Source organism: Gopherus flavomarginatus, chromosome 14 (genome assembly GCF_025201925.1).
Source record: "Gopherus flavomarginatus isolate rGopFla2 chromosome 14, rGopFla2.mat.asm, whole genome shotgun sequence".
NCBI lineage: Eukaryota > Metazoa > Chordata > Testudines > Testudinidae > Gopherus > Gopherus flavomarginatus.
The window spans coordinates 30,234,304-30,259,764 of record NC_066630.1 but is presented as its reverse complement, the minus strand read 5'-3'; the positions used below and the strand labels follow the sequence as shown (position 1 = coordinate 30,259,764).

Here is a 25,461-nt window from a genome sequence, read left to right as displayed (position 1 = left end):
TTCTCTGGCAAGTTTGGCAGGGGATTGTCTGAAACGATTGGGCTGTGTGACCTGCTAAATTTTTTCTTGGTTGCCCAGCAATCAGAGGGTTGCTCTCGAATTTTTAATGAATGAAATTATTAATCCGTGTTGTCACTGAAGAGCTTGGGGCCTTTGAATAGAAGTTCTTCCACTATATTCTGGACTTCCCTGGGGAAGGAGGACTGTAGCCATGAAGCATGGTGCATAGCTATGTCAGCTGCATCCAAAGAACCTTGCAAAGAGGGTTTGGCAATCCTCTGACCTTCAGTGATAAAAGCCTGGAACTAGGTCTTTCTGGTTTTATGGCAAATAATTAATAAAAGAGAACTTGCTGAAATCTGCGTAGTCGTATTTAGCTACCATGAATTGTAACACTGCCAAAGAATAGCTTTTTTCAGAAAGGTCGAGACACTCAAACTCTGTTTCTCTCATTTGCGACATCAACCACTAGGGAATTCAGAATGAGGTGGAAAAAAAAAAAAAAGGAGATATTCAGAGCCACTGGCAGGTACACAGTACTTCTTGTCCACCTTCTTGCAAGTAAGCAGTATAGTCTCTGGTATCTGCAATATTATTTGGGATGGTAACAGAAGAACATCATTTCTAGGTAAGGCCATCTCGCCTTTGGGAGAAGTGTGCAGGATATCTGCCAGGGCATGTTGTGGTTCCTGGGCCTTTTCCAAGGAGATTTATAAGGCTTTGACTATCACCTTCAAGAGCTCTTGGAAGACTGACATCATTTGCAAAGGATAGGGGAAGAGCTACCTGCCTTGTCTGGTGAGGAAGAGGATCTTGTTAGATGTCACTGCCTTTTCCTCAACTTTTGAGGGTCCTCTTGAGGAAGGTGGTCTTGAGGTACAGGTGATTGCACCTCTTGGCAGTTCCTTTTTTGTGAGGATACCTACTAAAGAAATAGTCTCCATACAGGACCTTAGATTCCAGAAGGCCCACTGTGGTGGGTCATAAGGGAAGGAGAAGCAGCTCTGAAGGTACTCTTGCCATGGAGGTTGTCAGATCAGTTGTCAACTGGTTCCTAGGGTCTCTTCCTTAGGATACACCTCAGGGAAGGGAGCTTCGAATGGGGTGCAACTTCTCTCATCTGTCAAGTCGCAGTTTATCTGGGGCTAGATTTTTGTTGTTGTTGTTGTTTTTTCTTCCTCAGCTAGTCCATGTCTGGGAGGCAGAAAAATTTCTCTCAGTGGAGAACTTCCAGAACTGAAGAACATTCCTGCCTTATATTTGTTAACTGAAGATGCCTGGTTAGAGCCTGTTTGCACTCTGGAGCATGATTACACCAGTGTATAAAATCTACCATAGAAAACCATCAGCAGATATGGACATTTTTATTTACTATGATGCAGTTTGTACTATGAACGTAAGATGGCTTTAAACCTAACGGTAATCACAGACAGGGAGGGAAAGGAAGTAGGCAGAAATGGCTAAAAGGGACTGCTACAGGAAAGGTTGGTTGTTGATGGGAGGATACCTCACAGGTCCCTATCAGTCTGAGCTCTTATCCAAAATGTTGCTCAACTGGCTTATGAAGCAGAAAGATAGTCAGAAAGAGAAAAATATGCTTCTTTTGTACAGCACAGCACACATTTAACTCCTGACAACTCCAGATAGTTTAACACTTCCCTAATTTGTCTGCTTCCTCATTCTCCTATTATTACACTCCAGGCAAAGTTTCAGAAGCACTATTAGCTAATTCTCCTACAGCATCACTTGGATAATGAAAGCCCAGTAAGTTCTGTTCTTCCTTGGATGAGAAAAGCTTGGGCATTTCCTTGCATAGCCTGTGGCTACCTTGTAGCTATACTTCACTGTAGGTTGCTGAAGAAACCTCTATCATTGCATTCAATGATGGAGGATTACCAAGAGAAGTATACCTCTGCCTTCTACTTTTTCTGGGCTTGCCTGACATTCCTGTGCAATTTGTGGTCTTGCAGCAACTCAATGAAAAGGATCAACGCCTAGCAGTGAAGTCTTCAGGACAAAAATGCATAGCCTAGGCAGAAGATCAATGCTTAGGATCTGAAGGACCTCCCAGCACAGAGTATTTAACATATTGCTTAATTTACACCTGGTGACTGACAGTTCCGTGACAACAATGTCCACAGACCAAGAAAAGAAAATGGCATTTAGTGTACAATAAAGAGCTACAAATTAATAAAAAATGATGACATCACTACTTGGAATATTAAAATATCTGAAAAGCTAGTAGAGAATTAATTTTATTGATTATAGGTACTATTTAGAATAGTAGTCTTATTATCGTAATATTAAAACTACACAGACTATCATCAGCTCAATATATGCCATCCTGTACAACAATTTTTCTTCTTAAAACTAAGACCAGTGAGAATTTTGATCTAGATAAGGATTCATCACCTTAGGATTGTTACATTTATGGTTTCACACAAGCGTATGTTGTTTTTAACTTCCTGCTGTTAGGAGGTGTTTATACTCTTCTGCAGCATGCCTTCAAAAGTTTTGTTAGACCCTGCCAGTCAAGGTATATAAATAATAAGGCTGGCAAGTGATTAAAAAAGTTAATCGCAATTAATCACCCTGTTAAACAATCATAGAATACCATTTATTTGATTAGTTTGGGATATTTTCAACGTTTTGAAATACATTGATTTCAATTACAATACAGAATTTCTGATTCTTTGACACTTTATTTTGATTTTTACAGTGCAAATATTTTTCAATTCACCTGATAAAAGTACTGTAGTGCAATCTCTTTATCATGAACATTGAACTTACAAAAGTAGAATTATGTACAAAAAAACTGCATTCAAAAATAAAACAATGTAAAACTTTAGAGCCTAAAAGTTCACTCAGTCCTACTTCTTGTTCAGCCAATTGCTCAGACAAACAAGTTTGTTTTACACTTGCAGGAGATAATACTGCCTGCTTCTTGTTTACAGTATCACTTGACAGTGAGAACAGGCATATGCACAGCACTGTTGTAGCCAGCATTGCAAGATATTTACGTGCCAGATGAACTAAAGATTCACATGCCTCTTCATGCTCCAACCACAATTCCAGAAGACATGTTGATGACAGGTTCTGCTTGATAAACATCCAAAGCAGTGCGGACCAAGGCATGTTTATTTTCATCATCTGAGTCAGATGCCACCAGCAGAAAGGTTGATTTTCTTTTTTGGTGGTTCGGGTTCTGTAGTTTCCGTATCGGAGTGTTGCTCTTTTAAAGACTTCTGAAAGCATGCTCCACATCTCGTTCCCCTCAGATTTTGGAAAGCACTTCAGATTCTTAAACCTTGGATGGAGTGATGTAGCTATTTTTGGAAATCTCATATTGGTACCTTCTTTGTGTTTTGTCAAATCTGCAGTGAAAAGTCTTCTTAAAATGAAAAACATGTGCTGGGTCATAGTCTGAGACTGCTATAACATGAAATATATTGCAGAACCCAGGTAAAACAGACTAGGAGACATACAAATCTCCCCCAAGGAGTTCAGTCACAAATTTAATTAATGCATTATTTTTTTAACGAGCATCATCAGCATGGAAGCATGTAGTCTGGAATGGTGGTCGAAGCATGAAGGGGCATATAGAAGTTTAGCATAAGTGCCACGCAAACTCCTGTTCTCACTTTCAGGTGACACTGTAAATAAGAAGCGGGCAGGATTATCTCCCATAAATGGAAACAAACTTGTCTGTCTTAACAATTGGCTGAACAAGAAGTAGGCCTGAGTGGACTTGTAGGCTCTAAAGATTTAAATTGTTTTGTTTTTGAGTGCAGTTATGTAACAACAAAAAAATCTACATTTGTAAACTGCACTTATGTGATAAAGAGATTGTAATACAATACTTATATGAGGTGAATGAAAAATACTATTTCTTTTGTTTGCCATATTTACAGTGCAAATATTTGTATTAAAAATAATAATATAAAGTGAGCAGTGTACACTTTGTATTCTGTGTTGTAATTGAAATCAATATATTTGAAAATGTAGAAAAACATCCACAAATATTTAATACATTTCAATTGGTATTCTACTGTTTAACAGTGCGATTAAAACTGCGATTAATTTTTTTAATTGCCGTTAATTTTTTGAGTTAATCATGTGAGTTAACTTCAATTAATCGTCGGCCCTAATAAATAACATTAGTAACCTTTTAATGATAATCATTTTTATGCCACCTTATATCCATCAACCTCAGAGCAACCTTACAGCCTGAAGTTTGGTGGTGTGTTTCTTGTTAAAAGCTATCTGGTATCTTTGTATTCCTAAGATGAAGCGTGACGCTTGGCATCATCACAAATTTTATGCTGATGTTTACAATGACCTGATAATAGAAGATTAGAATAAGTTAATTACATTTATATAAAAGTTTCTACACATTTGTGCTGAAATTTAGACATAATATAACTATACTCACTACCTCAACACAGCTTAGTATATTATAAAACTTTTGCCATAATAAGCAATTTATCTCTTGTGCAAGGAAGGAGTATTTGAATCATTGGTTTGCAGACATTTGGTCCCACGTTCTACTCATTTATAAGCAGAAACCAGAGTCAAACATCAATTTATATAAACTCAATAGCAATAAAAAACCCTATGCCTTCATGAATAAGTATCACTAATGTAAAAAAGTTTAATATTTTGGAGTTTAAATCTATAATGGTGCAGAAAAAGCTTCAAAAGGAAAAAAAGAACAATTATGAATACTGACCTGAGAGTCCTCATCTTTAAGTGATCGCTGTGGTGTCTGCTTAGTATCAGACATTTCATCTGAAGACTCATTCTTTCTCTTCTGCTTTTTACCCAATGTGATTATAAGCTTGCTGTTTCAAAACAAAAGTAAGACAATGTTAAGATTGGGCATATATGTTTATACACTATTTTGCATTTGTATTTAACGTGTGGGACACTGTCCAGGACAAAATAATTTTAATTTCCTTACTCTTTTTACTACCAATACCACAGAGTTCCACCCTATCACAAACAAGAAGCAGAGACATAGGCATAATTCTACTGATTTTGCCACTGACTTCAGCGGTAGCACAGGACTGGACTCTTCGTCATCACTAAAGAACAAGGATGCAACTTTATAGTAGTTAGCATTTGATACTACTGATTAAATGCCCAAAAGCCTAGTGGAAAATCTGTATTTATTGCTACAGGCAAATCTCTCATGCATTCCTCAACAGTGTTAATATTTTAATTTAAATGTTTAAAAGTAAAATTTATGATAGGAAAATGTGGGGCTGAGCTGACAAGGTCCTTTTAACTGTGCACGCAGAGATACAATTTACCATACCTATCTCCTCCAAATTACAGTACCCCCTAGATGCAATAATTTCTCTCTCTGTGAAACATGGAACTTCTGATATATTTACTCATACAAGAAACTTTAGTTTGACAACAATAGCTATACATTACATGATTAAAAGCCAATCATATAATATGCAAAATTCATAGCTTCAAGTAAATTATTAGATGGTAAAAATATAAAACTGCAAACTTTGACTTTTTGCAATTTCACAAATGCAAAAATTAGCCAAGCCTAGGTTTATCAACAATGGTTTCATCAGTAAACACGGCTGAGGACCAGAGCTGTAGGGCAAATTATAATTCTACAGGAAAAATACTAATTATTTCTTAGTTTGAATTCTGAAGTCAAACTGAGAGGGGCAATATCATTAATATTATTTGTTTTTAATGATAGGGTGACAAAATACACGGTTTTATTTCATCTTTGAAATCTGACAAGTGCTACTCTTCAAGTGTATTCAGAGGAATAATCACAGAGTGATTACAATCAAAGAATCATGGATAAAATGATGTCTTTAAATATATACTTTACATAATATAGATTTGATAATTGTATACTATGTTAACAGTGAGAAAATTGCTTTAGCATACAAATATCTTCTCCCACTTCATGGCTCTAACTAAAGACAAGACTTTGGCCTTTCTTTACAGCCAGTACAATTATTTTACATCAAAGCAGTCTGACAGAATGTGCACCTGAAGAAAGTAAAAAGCAATAAGAAAAAGACTGACTGACTGACTAGTCTTCAGCCTCAAGTTTCCTCCCAGGAAAAGTGCAAAATAAGACAGGCTGATCATAGCAAATATATTACATCTCCAATGGTCCACAGAGAAAACACAACCCCTGAAATCATGAACTACCAATTCTCTACTACTGTTAGCGACAATGCAATAGTTCCCAAAATATGTAGCACAGTTGCATTTCAAAAAGAGGCCAACATTTTTCACCAATTATTAACATCCAACCAACAACAGCAAGGATGCTTACTCGGAGAGAGGAAAAGGGCTTTTAAAGAAAAGTTCTCTTTCTGCTATACAATTTTGATTTCTAGCAGAAACCGAAACGTACTCTTAAATTAAGTGGCAGTAAACATAGGCTGGGCAATTCTAAGTTCACGGGGAATTGCTTGCAGATGTCTGTGGGACTGAAATTGGCTCATGGCTTCCTCACACCGCTCCCCTGTCATATATTCTTTCTGTTAATTCTTATTTCCAAAAAATGTTATTTTTCATTATCATAAGGAATACATTTTAAAGAATGAACACACTGATTTTCACATTCTGTCTTCAAAAGTAGTTTGCTTTCTTCTCCCTTTGTGAATACTAACGATTGTCTATTAGCATTTATTCAAACTTGAGAAGCTGAACAAGGTACTTTCATCCTATGATGAACTGACTTTTCCACTGTATTCCAGCTTCATTTCCCCTTCAAGCACAATCCTTCAGACGCCCATGGATCACCCAAACTTGTTTATTCAGGTTTCCTGGTTTATTGCCTAATGGCGTCTGTTTTATGGAAAAGTGTTTGACTTAATCACTGCAACGTATGGCTTAGTCTAGACTAGATCTTAAAGGTATGATATTGGCATGTTAACTAGCATGTTTTAGAAGTATAGTGTAGACAAGGCACACTGCTCATAACACATGCTAAACTGGTTAAGTTGAAGCAGTGGTTCTCAATCAGGGGTATATATACCCCTGGGGGTAGACAAAGGTCTTCCAAGGGTACATATATCTATTCATCTAGATATTTGCCTAGTTTTACAACAAGCTACTTAAGAAGCACTAGTGAAGTCAGTACAAACTAAAATATCATACAATTACTTGTTTAAACTGCTCTATACTCTATAAACATCATGTAAGTACAATATTTATATTCTATTGATTTATAATTATACAGTAAAAATGAGAAATTAAGAAAATTTTCAGTAATAGTGTGCTGTGATACTTTTGTATTTTTATGTCTGATTTTGTAAGCAAGTAGTTTTTAAGTGAGCTGAAACTTGGGGGTATGCAAGACAAATCAGACACCTGAAAGGGGTACAGTAGTCTGGAAAGGTTAAGAGCCACTGAGTTAAAGCCTCGACTCCTCGCCACCTCCCCCGGCTTTAACTAGACCATTTTATCATGCTGAAGGCAGGCTTGTCCACATTAGACTTCTAAAACATGTTATAACACGGGGCAACATCACACCTTTAAATCCTAGTCTAGATGATCTAGGATTGTAAAGAATGTAACAGTACCTGGGGAAATCCATGAGGTCAGAACAGTATAAACATCTAATTCTGCCAGTCTCATGTTGAGTGCCACCTCGCTCCACAAATAATCTCATCAATTTCAATAACCCAGATTGTCCCCTTTAGATTTACACGTAGAAGACACGCTCCGCACACTGATCTCCCAATGCCATGCTGAAATGGGATGTGTGACAACTGCCACCTGGACACTGTCCCTTTCATCCCATATAGACTCCAAGGAGACCTCTCTGTGGATAGGTGAAGAGACTGGGAGTGCGGATGGGTTTTGTTTTTACAGTGGGATGTTGGAGTGGTCTGGGAAGCAGGGATAGTGAAGCTCTATTGGAGTTGTGCTGCCAAACAACAAAGGAAGGAAGGAGCCAGGTGGGGGCCAGATCTGGTTCAAAAGCACAGAAGTGTTTTTCTTTGTGAATCCATCAGCATCTGTCACGGATTTGGGGGCCATTTAAATTGTGTGTGTAATTGGGCTAGTAACCCACAGGGTAACACACACATCACAGAGCAGTGTCAAAACAGATTTAATATTTTTATACATTTATCTACATAGTCTTAACAACCAATCTTATTTTGTAACCACATCATGTTTTTCAGCAGACTCTTAGATATAAGAACATTATATTTTCGCACTTTCATGGAAATCTAACATTCTGCAACTAACTTTAATTACTTGGTCAGCTAAAGTCAAAGAAGCACACTTGTTTCTTTTCTCTTCACAGAAGTGACACAGAGATGATTTGCTCTTGTTCACCATTTTCATATAGAAACATTTGGGATAGAAGAAGAGAAGAGCAGTAAGAGATGCAGGCTCAAATTCATAAACAATCAGTTTGCCCTGGTGGCAGTCAGAAGACTAGGCATTGGTTTAAAAACAGGAATCCTACAAACTCCAGTAAATGTTATGAAGAAATGACTAAACACATAGAAGAACCATCTTCTAGCATGGCATTCCTTCACATGCGCATTAACTCTCCTGTAAAATAAGCAGTGTAGCTACTATGTGAGATGACTGTCAGAGGTTTGCTAGAAACAAATCCTATGTCACTTGGATTTTATAACACCATGCCTGCGGTTAACATCCTGCTTTGGTTATTTGTTTATGTTGGGAGTTGCTTGTTGTTCAGCGAAGGTATGGTCTCTTTCTCCAACCCATACTTGGCAGAGGTGGTCAAAGGTTCCTCATCCCCTGCCTATCACTGAAAGAACTAGTGGTTTGGGTGGAGGGAGAGCAATATTGATGAGTCAGAACTGAGTGAGCGTGGCGGAAAGGTTCTTCTAGAACAGTGGTCTCCAAACTTTTTTGATCGTGCACCCCATCAAAAAAATTTTGAGCACACACCCCCTGCCATGCCACAGGGCCGGCTCTACCATTTTTGCCACCCCAAGGAAGGGGAAAAAAAAAAAGCCACTCAGACTCGGCCCCGAACTGCCAACGCAAAAAAGAAGAATCCCAAACTGCTGAAGCGGCGCTGCTCCCCACTTTGGAGACCACTGTACAAGAAGGAAGGAACCATGACTCAAAAATGGAATGTCAGGCTTTAGCAGACACATGAGCAGTTGTGATCTCCTCTGTTGTACATAGACCTGATATGGGGACAATTTGGCTGGATTACTGTAACATACTTTATGTGAGACTACTATTGAATATCATCCCAAGTGGAAACTATAGCAGAATACAGAAGGCATGCTTACACATGTCCATACTCCAGGAACTCCACAATGGCTGCCAGTTATCCAGCATATCCACTTCAAGTTCTTACTAGTATTTAAACCCTTAAATATTGGATCAGAGTATTAGAACAACCATGTGTTTCTTCACATCCCATTTTGATATATCAGCTTAAACAAGACTAAAACTAATTCCTCATATAGTATTATATCCAGAGAACGAAAGACCTAAGATTTTCTGTCAAAGGTCTGTGATTCAGGAATGTTCTACCAGTGAAGTCAGAATACATTTATGGCATACCTCCAAGTGACAAAGATATTTTTTTTTCTTTTACTTTTATGGGGTGATAATGTTTTACATTTGAGTTGGACCACACAGGAATGGCTGTATAATTTATGATATATTTGAAGGGTTAATAATGAATAAGGCAAAATCCCCATTAGTTCTTTTTAGGGCACACAACAATGCACAATTTATGATAACAGAGGGAAATTTTGAAGATAAGAATTACTGTGCTGGATGTGACATTAGTTAAAAAGAACTGTACAAAATTACATGTACAATATGATGATGAAGGGAACTTCAACATTTTTGGAGGAAATTAACTTCTTCATGGTCTTGTCCTGTACCTCACCACATCATCACTAAAGAGCTTTTCATTAGCCTTCCATGCTATCTGAAGTTTAACTATACCTATGAGTGCATATCTGTAATGGAGTTACAAAAATCTAATCTTCAGGTCTTTTTTTAAAAGCAATTAACGCATGGAATTCATTACATCTCTGACAGAAATCTAGACTATCATCAAGGATTCTTCAAAATGCACTTATTGACATTAATGTTTATTTTGTCTCCATACTGGAATTCCACATTTAATCAGCAGGGAAGCCCATAATAAATAGATGTGAAGTAAGAGCAAAAGGGAAATTTAATTAAATCCTTATCAAACACCTTGTTGAAAACCTAGAATACAGAAATGGTTTTGCAGTCATTAGATTGTTACTGTAAAATAAGCATGTCAATTCAGTGATAATTAATTAGATTCCATAACCAACCCATAAAACAATTTACTTGAAGATCATCAACCAAATAAATTTGGTTATCCTAAATTAGTCAACTCTCATGTACTTCTGTGGATACTGTATTACAGTAACAAACGCTACTTACTCAAGTAACATTTATCCAATTAACTAGACAGAATGTAATTGATTTAGAACCTGATTCAATGCCCACTCAACTCAATGGGAGTCCTTCCACTGACTTCAACGTGGACACTGGATCAGGCTCTTTTTTCCCCTACTTTAAAAGGGATATAATGAGCCTAGGAGCAGGGGTTCTCAAACTTCATTGTACTGTGATCCCCTTCTGACAACAAAAATTACTACACAACCCCAGGAGGGTCGTATAGAAGCCTGAGCCTGCCCAAGTCCCACCATCCGTGTGGCGGGGAGGGAAGGGGGGCAACGCCAGCCCTGGTGACCCCATTAAAATGAGATCACGGCCCACTCTGAGGTTACAAACCCACAGTCTGAGAACCACTGGTCTAGAGGTAGATCCTTAAAATATATACATCTAACACTGGTAAAAAGGCTTTAAAAAGTTAGAAAAATTCACACTGTTGAACTCTGAAGCTGTTCCAGAAGCTGTTAAGAAAGATTTATAATGTCTACATTAAGCCCCAAATGACATCACAAATTACACCTCTACCCCGATATAACACTGTCCTCGGGAACCAAAAAATCTTCCCGCATTATAGGTGAAACTACGTTATATCGAACTTGCTTTGATCCGAATTCATGTTATTATCAGGTTATATTATATCAAGATAGAGGTGTATGTTTAATATTTAAAAAGAAAAACAGACTGTTCCCCAAATCTGGAGAAAGTGTGACCTGGAGCTTATTCCTTTTTGCACATCACAATGATTAGCAAATTCCCATCAGTTATACCTGGGGAAACTCATTAACCATCATGGCATTCTACAAGAGTCACTCAGGACAGAATATGACCCTCAGAACTTTTTATGAGCCACTTAGTATTAGGAAAAGACCCAGTCTGACATATTGAATTTGCATCTCTGGTAGTTCTATAAAAACAATTTTTATTTGTAAATTGAGACTATATGATATAGAAATAATTGAGAAACAAACACGGGATCCTCAAAATGTCTTTTTTTGGGAATGATTTTTCAAAGTGGAACTGCTTTTAAAAAAAAAAAAAAAACAATTACAACTTCTTAAATACACATGACCCAGTCAGTTCCTGCCACTGCTATTTACCTTTATTGGCATTAAAATGTCAATTGCATTTTTATTTATGTTTATTTGTTAGGCGAGTAGTCTCCAGTGCATCCCATATTAGATGGCAGACCGCCCCCACCCCAGGAGATAAATTATTTTATTTCCTGGTTTCTTCACATTGTAAGTCTTTATTTAGTATGCTTGGATTTTAGGGGGGTGAAGGCCTTGTCACAGAAAACATGTATTTTTGTCTCCTAAGTTCCCCCCAAAATAATGAAGTTTGAAATCCCAGTGAGAGAAATTTAATACCAATGTTCTCTCCCAATTTTTGGAAGATCGGGACATGTTAGGAAAATCTTTATTCCTACGAGAAAACCAAAAGTTTTCATAATATTTCAGGCTTCTTTTTCCCAACTATGCACCTACCCTTCCAAACATATCACATGAGACTATAGTACTTAATACAGTGAGTAGTCCTATGAAGCTTGATTATTGATTATATTATTATTATTTAGCTGGAAATTTCAAAAGGGGCTTACAGGAATTAGCTGCCCAGCTCCCACTGGACTTTCCTCTAACTGTGGGCCACTCTGCAAATCCCATCCTTCTGTTTATTTTGTAGGAATGCCTATAATGTGCTCATCACTGTACAAAAACACAGGAAGACACAAATCCTGCCCTGAAGATCTTAAATGGGATAGTGAATGAGCTTGAGTTGGCTTTAATGGAACACGATTTTCTTTTTCAATTGTATGTTCTGCTAACAAACTCTCCTGATTCTTAAGTGTCCCTATGTTGATTGATTAAACTTTTCAAGCACAGTTTTGTTAATTATAGGATTTAATTTTTTTAGAAGATTAAAATAAAGTTAAAAATAGATAATACTATCCACATGAAGTTATTATCTACTCTCTAGCCTCACTTTTCATCTAATGAAAATTAGAATTACATTAGAAACAGGATTTTGGTCCTATAACTAATTGCTTTTAGGAAAATATTTTAAGAACAGTCATTTTATTAGTTCTATGCTAGATACTATTTTTTTTTTTTAAGATAATGGTAACTATTGTTTCACTGATGACAAGGGACCTAGCAGGATTTCCATTATGAACCCATACAATTTAGGGAATTGTGATTCACTTAAAAATTCCCTGTGTTTAAAATTGCCCCGTCAGATCTTTGCCGAACATTTTTCCCTCTCATATCACTATTTTTATTTTATATTTTATTTATATATTACATTTTATAAAATATGTTAAAAGAACACAATTTTGGTTGCAAAATTAAGCACTTGAAAGTTAGGAAAAGCCATATTTACAGCTGCCCATGCAAATCTACAAATACTATACATGTAACTGGAACAATCCCTCATCATCTATTATCAGAAGGCTTGAACCTTAAACCTTCATCATTGCAGCATACAATGCTACCATTTCAGTTACTAGACATTAATTAGCAGCAGGAGGAAGTTGCCACAGAGCAGAAATCGCCAGTAAGGAACTATGTAGCATCTGGGTGGGAGTGCAAGGAGGGTGTGATACCGAGGGGCAGGCTCTCTCTTTGCATCAATGGGGTGCTCTTGCCTCAGGTGGCATGCACATGCTAGATGCAGTACTGGGGAATCTAACCCAGCTCTCTTCTCCGCCCACCATTGCCCCTGATGCAGCTGCTCCTAGGTTTCCCTAGTACAGAATGTGTTTCTGTTGCAGCAGCAGCAAAATCCCAGCCTTGAAATTTTTGTATTATTTTGGAGTGCTGCCAATATTTTTTCTGAGGAGTACAAGTGAGAGAAGGGAAAGAAGTTACTCACCTTGTGCAGCACTGATGATTCTCTGAGATGTGTCCCCCTGTGGCTGCTCCACTGCAGGTGCCCTTGTGTCCCTGCAATGCTGCCAGAAAACTTTCGCAGCAGTGTCCATTCGGCCCACACATGCTGTGTATCCCCTCATGCCTCGCCACCAAGCTAAACCAGCACGCACGGGGTAACCTCTCTCTGTGCCTTCTCTACCGCAGAGTCCTTGTCAAGAATTATCAAGTAGAGGGGAGGAGGGTGGGTTGTGACGCTCCCATTGGGACACACGTCTTGAAGAACCATTGTTACTGCTCAAGATGAGTAACTACTTCTTTGAGTAGTGTCCCTGTGGGTGCTCCACTGTAGGTGACTACCGAGCAGTATCCCCACTGGAGGGCTGGGGCTTCAGTGTCAAATCAGTTACAGATGACAATAATGTGGAGCCAGAGATGGCATCTAAGGCAGAGTCCCCAGTAATCACGTAATGTTCTGCAAAGGTATGGACTGACGCTCAGGTTGCCACTCTGCAGATTTCTGAGATAGGGACATGCTTGAGGAAGGTGGCAGGGGACCAATTTCAGAGTGAGTATGAATATCAGCTGGAGGTGTCATGTTGCAAACCTGATAACATTGTTTAATACAATTAGAGACCCATTTGCAGATGATATTGCTGAGCTCCTGGATACTTGGCAACAGAAAGGAAAAGTTTACGAGACTTCCTAAAAGCCTTCGTCCTATTCAGGTAAAAGGCCAAGGCTCTCCTGACATCTAGCATATGTACAGTATAGCCTCCTTGTTATCACAGTGAGGCCAGGGGTAAAGAGTCAGAAGGTGAATCAGCTGGTTTATGTGAAAAGGAGACATCACCTTGGGAATGAATGTCAGATGCAGTCTGAGTGTGACCTTGTCTCAAAAGAATATTGTAAAGGGAAGAGGTGCCACTAGAGCCGTTATTTCCCTTATTCTCCTCACCAAGGTGATTGCCACCAGGAAGGCCATTTTCACTGTGTGTGAACGAACAAGTAGCCATTGGTTCAAAGGGAGGGTCTAGTTCGGCTTTTCAACGCTATTAGGTCCCATGTAGGGTGAGATGTCAGGGTTGGGGAAAAAGGTTTACTATACCCCTTTGTGGTTGGGTGTGAGAGCACTGAGTATCCCTCTACTTGTTGATGGAAGGCTACTATAGCTGAACTCTGAGCAAGTGAAGAGATAGTCCTGATTTTTTGAGAGCCAGAACATAGCCTAGGACCCTTGGCAGAGTCGCAGATGTCAGGGAAATGTGTCAGGAATTGCACCAAATCTGAAACCTCAACTGCTTTTGCTGGCAAGTACGACGTGCCATGGATTTTCTACTGTTTAGAAACACTTCCTGTACCTCCTCCAAGCAGGAGCTTTCTATGCGCTGGAGGCAAGTCTTGAGGCAGAGTATTCCCAGGTTGGGATACAGAGTAAGTCCTTTGTTCTGCAATAGGAGACATGGAGTGGGTTGAAGGAAGATCAGCAGGCACGTCACAACTTGTGACAAGTAAGGGAATCAGGTCTGTCTCAGCCAGGTGGGAGCAATCAGTATGACATTAGCGCCTTCTCTTTTTATTATTAAAAAGACTTTCGACAGAAGGAGAAGCAGGGGAAGGGCACAGAGAAATTCTTGTGCCATGGAAGAAAGAAGCTGTCGCCCAGAGAGTGCTGTCCTATCTCTGCTCTGCAGCAGAAGCATGGACATTTCTCGTTCAGGTAAGTGGCCCCCACTGCACAGTTTACCTCCCATTCATGGTCACAAGGCAACTTGCGAGTGAGACAGTCAACTACCAAGTTTTGAACTCTGGGAAGGTAGGCTGCTGATAGCGTGATCTTGTGGGAAAAGCAACAGTTCTGTAACTTCAGTTATTCTGCGCAAAGGGAGAACAACCTGGCTCTTCCTGGCCGTCAGGAAGGAACTGAAGGGGGTTAGCCCACGTGCACTAGTTAGCCTTGTGGCAGGACACAAGGGGAGACAGTGTCCGTTCGTCTCGCACATGCGTTGCTACCAAAATTCTCCAATCAGCAGCATAGCAACGCAAGCGCACTTATAGTGGAGCATCCATAGGGACACTACTCAAAGAAGAATGATGATTTTTAACAATTTATATCTCAGCAAAATCAACATGGAATTCATGAGATAAAGAAATTACACTTCTGTAACCTGAAGTCTACTCACTGCCAAATATCAAAAGGCAGCTGGGAAGAACAGAAGTATGAGAAACTGCTCAAAGTAAAGACCCCCCACCTTCACCAAAAAAAAAAAAAAAGGCTGAAATTTTAACAAGATGAAACTGTATCCATGGTTTAGTTTTAATTCTAAATGTTTTTACTTTATTCACATTAAGTTAGTAGTCTTCATGCAACAGCAACTTTCATTTGTCTAACTCATTTCACCCAGAAGGATCAGAAAGAGCTCCACAAGCAAATTATACAGACATCACTCCATCCACCAGTAAAACACGGCCATCTCTGGAGTACAACACAGGTCTTTAACAGCACACGGTAATGCGACACAACAGAATAATATAGGAAACTAACTAGCTCCATAAAATAATTAAACTATTTGCGGCTGCAATTAATAAACATGCTGAGGCTACCAGATTCCTTAATTATAAAGAGAAAGTTTTTAAACTGTAAAGCACAGTTAGACAAATTGCTTTTTCATTTTTAAATGCCCAATTACTAAAAGCCTAGTGAGTAAATCGGAGTCTTTCTAATGATTTCAATATTCTCTGAACTGGACCCAAAATGACCAAATTAAATGTATTATACTTTTGAGTACTACACTACTGTATATTTGTATTTTACTTGTCATGAACTCTTACTTGAAAATGAATCCATATTGCCATGGATAGAACAATGTTACGTGAACTGAAAACTGACTGAAGAACGATAAACAAAGGGTAATGACAACTTATTTATTTATTTTGATTTATACAATAAGTCTAGTGTGGGTATACCATAAGGATTAGTTTTAGATAAGGTCTTATTAAATACATTATCCCCTCTTTTGGGTCATTAAACAAACAGCATGCTAATAATATTCACTGATAATATTAAACTGGAAGGAGTTGCTAATACTAGTGAAAAGAGAACTACAAAAAAGCTACCAAGAGATTAAAAATAACAGCAAAACACAACAGAATGTGATTCAACTTGGAAAGCTGAGAGTTCATTCAGCCTGAAAAAATGATTCAACACACAAGTTATTGAACAGATGGGAGAAACCTGGAAAGCAATGATGCCGAAAGAGACCAGAGTAATAGTGGGCATCAAAAAGAAAGGGAATTATTCAGTGCAGTTCACCAAGAAATTCGGAGAAGAGATTATGCCCAAGAAAATTTAGGTTGAAAAAACTCAGGTAAAGTTTCATCAGAACGTTATTCATTATGTTGTGGAATAGCCTCCCAAGGTAAGTGGAACATTTAAGAACTAGATGGCACAAAATTCTAGAAAATGTACTACAGGGATTAACTTTACATTTTCAGGGAGATTAACTGGAGGACCTAAAAAAGACATTTCCATATCTATCATCTGAGTATATAATACCAAACTCAAGCACAGATAAACCCATTGATTTAATATCACTATTCTTACCAAAAAAGAGCATATTTTGGGGGAAAAAAACCATAAATGGTCATGACTTCTGTTTTAAGCTTTGTTTGAAAGTTAATACCTCAAATTATACATTGTCTTTTAAGACCACAATGGAGAACTGGGTCAGTAGTAAATCAGAGGGAGGAATGCCACCTACTGAAGCCCTAGCAGCACTTTCAACAACACCTTACATGTCCCGTGCAGTCTTCCCATCAAAGTATTGACACATATTGACTCTGCTAAACTTGCAAAATTTCAAGGGATGACAGAACAAGTTTGCATGGATGTAGAATACATAGTAATTGAAAAAAAATCAAAATATGATCGCAAATTCTGTTACGCCGTGGACTCTTCTTGTCTACACCACAGTGTCTCAGGCATCTGCAATAATGTTTGTTTGCTAATATGCTAATTAGATGTCCCGTTTCTCTCTCTATAGTATCATGGCTCTCATCTCAAAAGAAATACTGAGACTGATAAAAAATAGCACTGATAATACATCAAATAAAATTTTAAAACTCAAACCAAAAGACAACTTAATAAACAAAAACAGATGGGTTCAAGATATTTAGAGGATGAATATCTATGATTAATAAGCAGTTTCTGTTCCAGTCAAACGTTTGCAATTTGAAGGGAGTTAAAAGGAAATTTTAGCCTACTTACCCAATTTTTGTTTTGTCTTTAATTTTGGATGAGGAACCAGTTTTAGTTTTTTTGCTCTCCTTGTCCTTTGGTTTGGATTTAATTCTTCTACCTTTCTTTTCCTCTCTTCCTTCAGCCGAAACACTGGGGAAGTTTTCAGGGCTCATTACTCGTGGAATGTTTCTCTCCCCTCTCTCTTTTGCTTTTGCGATTGCCTCCGATATTATGCGATTAGCCTTCTCCTGCTTACTTTCCGATTCTACTTTTTTCTTCTGTTTCTTTTCAGACATTGCCCTCACCTGGGTATTCTGCAATTTAGTATACGTCCCTGAAACATCAGTCTTCTTGGAGGAGGGAGGCTGGAAGAATAAAAACATTATTTTAAGAAAATAAATATATTTCAAAATAAATTTGCAAATATTGTTCACTGACTTCTACAGCAGTCGAGAATACATATAAATGCAATAAAACAAGAAAAATGATTGCGTACTACTCCACTATAGAGTGAGTTCCAGAATAAAGTACATCAATTGTGACATTTAAACTCATTCTATGTACAGAAAATCAACGAGAAACAGATTTTCTAAAGTTCTCACAGCCTTCCTTACCAACCTCTGTAATTAGATGCTCCAGTTCTTAGCCTTTGAAAACATTTTATGGATTTAGAAGAGATTTTCCCTAGCTATTTGCTTCACAAAACTTGAAAGAGTAGGGAACTAATGAAGGTACAGCATCAATATCTCTCTGAAAGTAGTATCAAAATAGTAATAATTATCTACAGTTAGATATAAAATCAACAGCACTATTTTACAACGAACAAGGACAGATATTTGAACAAATCAAGGCTTTCAAAAAAAACAAACACAGATTATGCAGTTTTCTATATCAGTAAAGTATTTAGGAAGCATATATTTAATTTATTTAAAATTACATGTTATACTGTTACTTGAAGGAGTTAACTTTCACTTTTTTCCCCTTTGTCACTGTTATATCTATACAGAATTGTTTATGCTAGAACTAGGAATTCTACATTCAAATTAGCAGTCTATTTGAAATCAACTAGAAGGCATGTTGTTTAACCTTAAGGAATGTAAAGAATTTCCTACTCAAACAGACAAAAAATAGCAGATAACAGTTCTGTTATGTTCTCACCCGTAAATGTGCCTCTCACTACAGCATGGGGAAAAGACACCAGGAATTTCCAAACACATTTTCAGGCCAAATCCAGTGCGCTTCACTGAATAATTTTTCTATAGATGCCTCATCAAAGGCTTAATAGCAGTGCTGCAGCACCGAGAAGGACACAGGGTTTAGGATCGCTCGCTAAAATGCCACCTTAAGGCCTACAGGCTATAACAAATAACCAAGACCCGAGAAAACAGCAACAAGCTCAAGATGGCGATGCAGCACGACTCCCGCAGCAGCAGCCAGTAATAAGGAAGGTTATTCAATCCCATTAGCCTTTTAGCCCAAAGAACCCCTCCTCCTCCCACTCATTCAGGCTTTCACTTACCCTTCCTCTTGGCCTCTTCACTGAAGACATTTTTGGCGTCAGACAAAGGCTTGCCCTCTGCTTTTTCACCACCCCAGGCAGGGCTCAAGAAAAAAGCATTGAAAGAAGATTGCTAAATGGCCTATTTAGCAAGCTGCAGGCAAGATATGCACAACCCTCCACAAATACACATTGTGATTTATCAACATATTTCTTCCTTGAGAAGTATACATCCACTGTTCATCCTACTCAGGTATGATAAAGACTACCATCTCCCCTAAAGAGCAGAATTTCAACAACAGCTGTAAGCAGATAGCCAGATTCCAACAAAGCACAGAAAGAAATGAATGCACAAAGCATCAAAATGCATCAGCATGAATATTAGAGATGTCGTTAAAAATACTGACTCCTTCTGCGGAAGTAGGCCAGCAGATGGTGCTACCAGTTATTATTCCATTAGACTCTGCAATTTAACCCCCAATGGACTGCTCTTCCCTACATGTGGCACAGTAGTTAACTCTTACTCTTCCACCTCCTACAGTAATGAAAAGATTGTATTTTACATAGGTAGAAACAATCTTGTAAACTATCACTTCCAAGTAATGTACTAGCCACTGCTGCAATTTTACATTTCTGTCAACTTTATCTGAAATAACCAAAATCTTAAGTCTGGAGAACAAAATATTTTACAGAGCTCAATATCAAGACATTGTAACAAATTTAGCCCAGAGGATAAAACATAGGCAAAGTAGACTGTGCACTATGCCTTATTTTAGGCACTGAGACTATTTTATTACAGAGATTTCATACAAAACAGACCACTACATCACAAAATGGAAGCATTCCTTTTCTTGCTGCTGTTTCTTTTCTCCCCCATGGAGAAATAAAGAATCTTTTGAGCTGGAGAGTCTCCAGTTAGATGGAACATATGCTATAATGAGCTCCTATTTACTCAAAGGTTTATGATTTTGTTTAAAATAGATGAAATATTTTACATTTTGATTTTAGCATTCAAAATTAAAATGCCACACTAAGGCATCTTGTATCTTTCTAATATTTAGCCTCACTTCCGCCAAACTAGGTGAGCAGGTACATTGAATTTTGTAAAAGTTATTTAAAATACAGAACATGATAATTACTCCCTGTCCCCTGGCAAATTCTGTTCTTTTCACAATTAAAAAACCTCCCCCCTCAAACCCCCCCCCCAATCATATCAGGCAGGGTTGTCATTTTTCCAAACACTATTTATCATGAAAACTGTAAATGACAATGACACTTTAAATGTATACTATACATTTAAATGAAAAACCCCCATGATACGACAATGACGAGCTTTTAAGGGTTTACATTGCTTAGGCCTTCAATTTTATTAATAGTATACTTTAATTCACAAATGGGTTATTTACTTCAGAATTAGCTTCCCTATCTGTTGAGAATACAAGTAGTATAGACATAAGTAAGTTACGGCTTTTGTCAACAATATTATTTTGATTTAAATAAAATGTCTCTGTGTGCTTGTTTAAATCTAATACCTTCCCTTGAGTCTTAAATTATTTGGAGGTTTTAAATAAATAAAATTAGAAAGTGCTTGTGCATTATAGTTTAATACATAGTAATACAAATTACAATGAATTTAACATTAATAAAGGTATGTTATTTTACAAATTGGGTAAAACACATTGTACCAAATATGTTTTTCAGTCTATTTTTAATTGTCTTGGCACAACATTCTTGCTACTGGATTCTCAGTAAAATTTTAGGATCTGATCCAATGAAGTTGGCTACTGACATTGATGGCAGTTCAATGTGTATTTTATCAGGGAGTATTTCTTGCATCCCAGGCTTGTAGAGAACACTACACAAGCAGCAAGCGTAGTAGCTAGAGAACAGGAGGTACACTTTACTGTTCTAGGGCAACATCTCTGGCCAATCTGGAACAGGCATTATGAGAATGAAGGAAAACACCAGTCAGTGCTCCTCAGCTAAATAAATCAGAATATAAGCTTCATTGAGAGAGTCATCACTCTGAGGGACACCAAAACCAAAAGAGATGAATATTGAAATATATTGTCAGGGGGCGAGAGGGGGTATGGGGATGGTGGTGACACCACCACAAACACACACACACACACTCTCCAAAACAAAAAAGTTTGCATGAACCTTGCAACCAAATTTAAAAATAAAAGAAAATATAAATAAAACAAACTCAAAAGCAAAACTAGTTAAATTTTTATGTATTCATCCTATTAGCCATTAAATTTTCTGTAATTTCAATATTGCAGCTTTTAACTACTTTTAATTCAATGAACATAATACACAGAACTTGAAAAAATTATCCAGCACTTATAAGGCTTTGTGACAAACCAAAAATTTACTACTACTTTTTGTGGCTGATAATAGCACTCTAGATGGGGATAGCCCTTTGTCCAAGGCTTAAAATGCTACTTCCAGTGGTCAGAGAAAAAGATTTCTCTAGCAAATGTGCAAGGGAGAGGGGATGTATTTAGAACTTATGATTTATTTGAAAAATACCTTTTCAGCTCTTAAAGCTGCAAAAATAATCTTCCAAATTTAATTGAATGTAAACTGAAGCAGCGTTGTCTTAAGTCTGCAAAAAGACAGCTCTAGGTTATCTGCTGGTGCTAATAGCTTTGCCAAGCAGCAGCAGTGTGAAATTAACAAGGCTCTAGTCAGTTCCCCTGCTGCTATTCAAGATCCTGTGAACAGCAATGAAATTGTCAAGAATCATGCAGCAAGAAAGCCTTTAGCAGCAGCAGGCACAGCAACAGTAACTATTCACAGGGCAGAACAAAAAGTTGAGGGTGGAGTGAAGACTTCCTTTCCTATGACCCACCTCACAGCCTTCAAGAGAGAGGCAGTGAACATCAGCCCTCTGTAGTTGCCAAGCAGCTCTGGCATGCTGTCCCCAAGCTACTAGACTTTAAGTCAATTATGACATAAATTACGTTTATGACACCAGACTCCTAGGCAAAGAGCTCTCCCTTGCTGTTTACAAACAGCTCTCAACTCAGACTGGACAAACTCACCATACTAAACAGCTTACAAGATACCGAACTAACTCAAGAGCAACCAACTCCCTGAACAGTCCAGGGACCAGAACTGTGATACAAATCTCTTCCTTCTCAGTAGCTTGCAGCACTGTGTTGGCTGCGAGCTTTATCAAGACACTGCCCCTTGACCACACTAGCAGTATCTGTGGGTATTTTCTGGTTTGGTTTGTTTTTCTCTATGACACAGCAATCCCTAAGGAAAGAGCTCTCCCTCGTTGTTTGCAAATAGCTCTCAAGTCAGACTGGACTCACCACACCAAACACATCTGAAAAGATGTTTATCCATAAAGAGTAACATGCAAGACATCTACAGAAAGCTCGTAATTTGTCGAGACTCAATCATTGTGAGATGTATGTACAATAATGTATTTATATTGAACCTATGCTTTATGGACTTGGGGTAAAAATTGATCATCGGGAACAGTATACATCAGTGATGGCCCATTCAGGCAGGAGAGAGTTCTCATACTATCCTGTCAATTGTTGAACCTTGCTCAATCCCAAATCTTTCAATGGAAAACGGCCAAACAATCCAAAACCCTTGAAGAGAAAGAAAAAAAAGGATTATTACAGGACTGGTTTCCATTCATAGATAGGGCAAACCCCTATGACTATTTCAATATAACAGAAGGAGAAAGACCCTCTGTATCCTTTCACTGGAGACAACATCTCAAAGAGCAATCTCCTCTCAAGAAAAATGGGATCTTGGTTGCAAAGAAGCCAGCCAGAGATCTGGAACAGACTGAACTTAGGGGTGGGAATTAGGAAGAAGAAACCTACTTTATTAGATAGGAAAGATAAGAATTAGTAAGAGTAGACCCAGGTAAAGAATTTTATTGTTCTGTGTTATAACCATTTGCTGGGTGCTGTACACACTGCGAGCTGGAGAGCTAGGCTCTGTAGAGTCCAGCAGCCCCTAAAGGCCACTGGCACCTGTACAAACCCAATTCTGCAGGGAAACATGAAGTTCTGCACAGAACATTAATTCTGCACAAATTCTGCACTGTGCAGAATTCCCCATGAGTAACTGGAAGGCATCCTGAAACAAGAACAGTAAGAACTGCTCTAAGGCCCAAATCCTAGCCCCAGCACAGTCTGAACTGGGGAGTTCATCTGGACTTGGGGATAGAGGAATTTCCCCCTATGATGGAAGAGGAAATATTCAATGGTCACTACTCCAAATTCACAGCTTGAATAGTCTCCACATTATCTGTGTCCGCACTATGTGGAGAACAGCAGCTAGTGGAATTACATAGCAATGAATCCCCTACCCAAACCTATACTGCACAGCAATACAGACACAGGCCCATAATGAGGTGGGTTTGCCACAGTGAGTTTGCATTTCCCGGAACTTGCTCCCCAAATTCTGCCCTACCTATTCCAGAAACAGAACCACACTAATTATATTATAAAAACCTCTTCCATGTCATTTAGGGATGGTCAGGAGTTGCACTTGAGACATCTGAGCTGCTGCCATTTATCTAAGGCTGTTGCTACACTAGACAGCTTAAGTGACAAAGCTGCATCGCTGCAGCTGTGCTGTTCAATCTTTCTCCTGTAGCCAACTAGAAAGCTCTGCCTTCGATTTAATTAATCCACCCCGATGAGTGATGGTAGCTCTCCTGCCACAAAGCACTGTCCACACCACACCTATGTCAGTCAGGGTGTGAATCAGTTATACCAACATAAGTGGTAGACATAGGCCTCGTCCAGACTAGGGGAGGAAAATCGATCTTATATACGCAACTTCAGCTACGTGAATAACGTAGCTGAAGTCGAATATCTAAGATCGAATTACTCACCCGTCCAGACGGCGCGGGATCGATGTCCGCGGCTCTCCGTGTCGATTCTGGAACTCCGTTCGGGTTGATGGAGTTCCGGAATCGATGTAAGCACGCTCAGGGATCGATATATCGCGTCTAGACGCGATATATCGATCCCCGAGCAATCGATTTTAACCCGCCGATACAGCGGGGTAGTCTGGAAGTGGGCATAGTCTCAGAGTGGTGTAATTCCAAAGTCTGCATGTGTGTAAATTCAAGACTTCATATATCCATCTTCTGCCTAACCAACAACCTACATGCATTTCAAGCGCTGGTAATGAGTCTTCTGGCTACTGACCCAGTGAATTGTGTGTCAATGGCTTCATTGTGTAAACCTCCCCCTACTAAGTACCCAAAATGAATCCTCACTTATGAATTAACATGTCCAAATAACAACCTTACTATGATCCTATCTACTCTAAAGGAAAGGAGACTATGGGCTTACATATTTGCCTCTCAATGTTTTATATAATTCCTTCCAACAGTAGTGGATGTATGTACATCTTTGAGAAGATACTATTAGGGAATTTTATGCATAAGAATGTACCAAAACATTTTTTTTAAATTACAATCACCAGAATAATCTTCATCTCTTTATAATCTAGTACCGGTGAAGAGAGACTAAAAATCTGTGGGGTCAACCAAAATATGTAACTATTTGTGGCTTTTTTTTTTTTTTTTTTTTTAATAAATATTCCCAAGGATTAGTATTACATGTGATATGATTCAGGTGACTTTACAGTTGCAGTTCCAATAGTAGATTTTCTTAAGGGAATATACATATAGATAATATGAATTGTAAAATTTTATTCAGAAATTAAATTCTGAAGGATTTGTAACCTAAAAAGTTAAGTGGCTTTTGAAGTCTGCTAAAATAGGAACAGTTGATGGTTTTAATCAATAAAACATGTTGATTTACAACTAAATATTGTCTTTACACTCAATTTGGTACCTTCTTTTTGTTAACTAGGCAGACATACTATATCTACACATTTATTTAAGCTATATATATATACATACACACACACACATATACATATATATACACACACACATACACACATACACACACACACACTATATATAGTCCCTTCCCATATGGGGACCTCTGAACCTGACCAGCGTTGTTCTGATTAGTCCTCTTTGCACTGTGGATTACCTCCAAAGGACTACAAAACTTCCAGTTCCATCAGAAGGGCTATGCACTGAAAGGACTATACATTCCATGATGTAGTACCTGGCACTTTCTGGGACATTTTGACCTTGGTTCTGTGATCCTTTATCTGGGCCGAAGTTGAAAGTCAGGAGATCCTACTGGTAGCCTGGAGGGCTGGCTAAAGGAAGCTGGAGGGGCAAGAAAGCTGATAAAGATGAAGTGACTGAAAAAGAGGAGCTAGAGGTTCATGAGAAGGGGAGGCTAGGCCTGGAGCCAGTGGTGCTACTTCACCAAGTTTAGAGGTCTGGCGGGATAGGACCTACTTGTCTGTGTTTAGATCAAGAGATTCGGGAGACTAGGCTGTCCAGATGT

At 38.3% G+C, this 25,461-nt stretch overlaps 1 protein-coding gene across 13 annotated transcripts in view; it reads right to left on the bottom strand.

Moving 5' to 3' along the window:
- Positions 1 to 25,461, bottom strand: part of CHD9 (chromodomain helicase DNA binding protein 9) — a 202,578-nt gene that overhangs the window by 115,345 nt on the left and 61,772 nt on the right. For 10 of the 13 annotated variants that reach the window (XM_050922495.1, XM_050922500.1, XM_050922499.1 and 7 more), the window contains 2 exons: positions 17,569 to 17,906; positions 4,730 to 4,841 (listed from right to left, as the gene is read on the bottom strand). In XM_050922495.1, coding sequence (XP_050778452.1) covers positions 4,730 to 4,841; positions 17,569 to 17,906 — 450 coding nt within the window. Of the gene's footprint in view, positions 1 to 4,729; positions 4,842 to 17,568; positions 17,907 to 18,699; positions 18,954 to 19,060; positions 19,167 to 25,461 lie in introns of those variants that run through there. The other 3 variants (XM_050922503.1, XM_050922505.1, XM_050922506.1) reach the window with 2 other exon arrangements.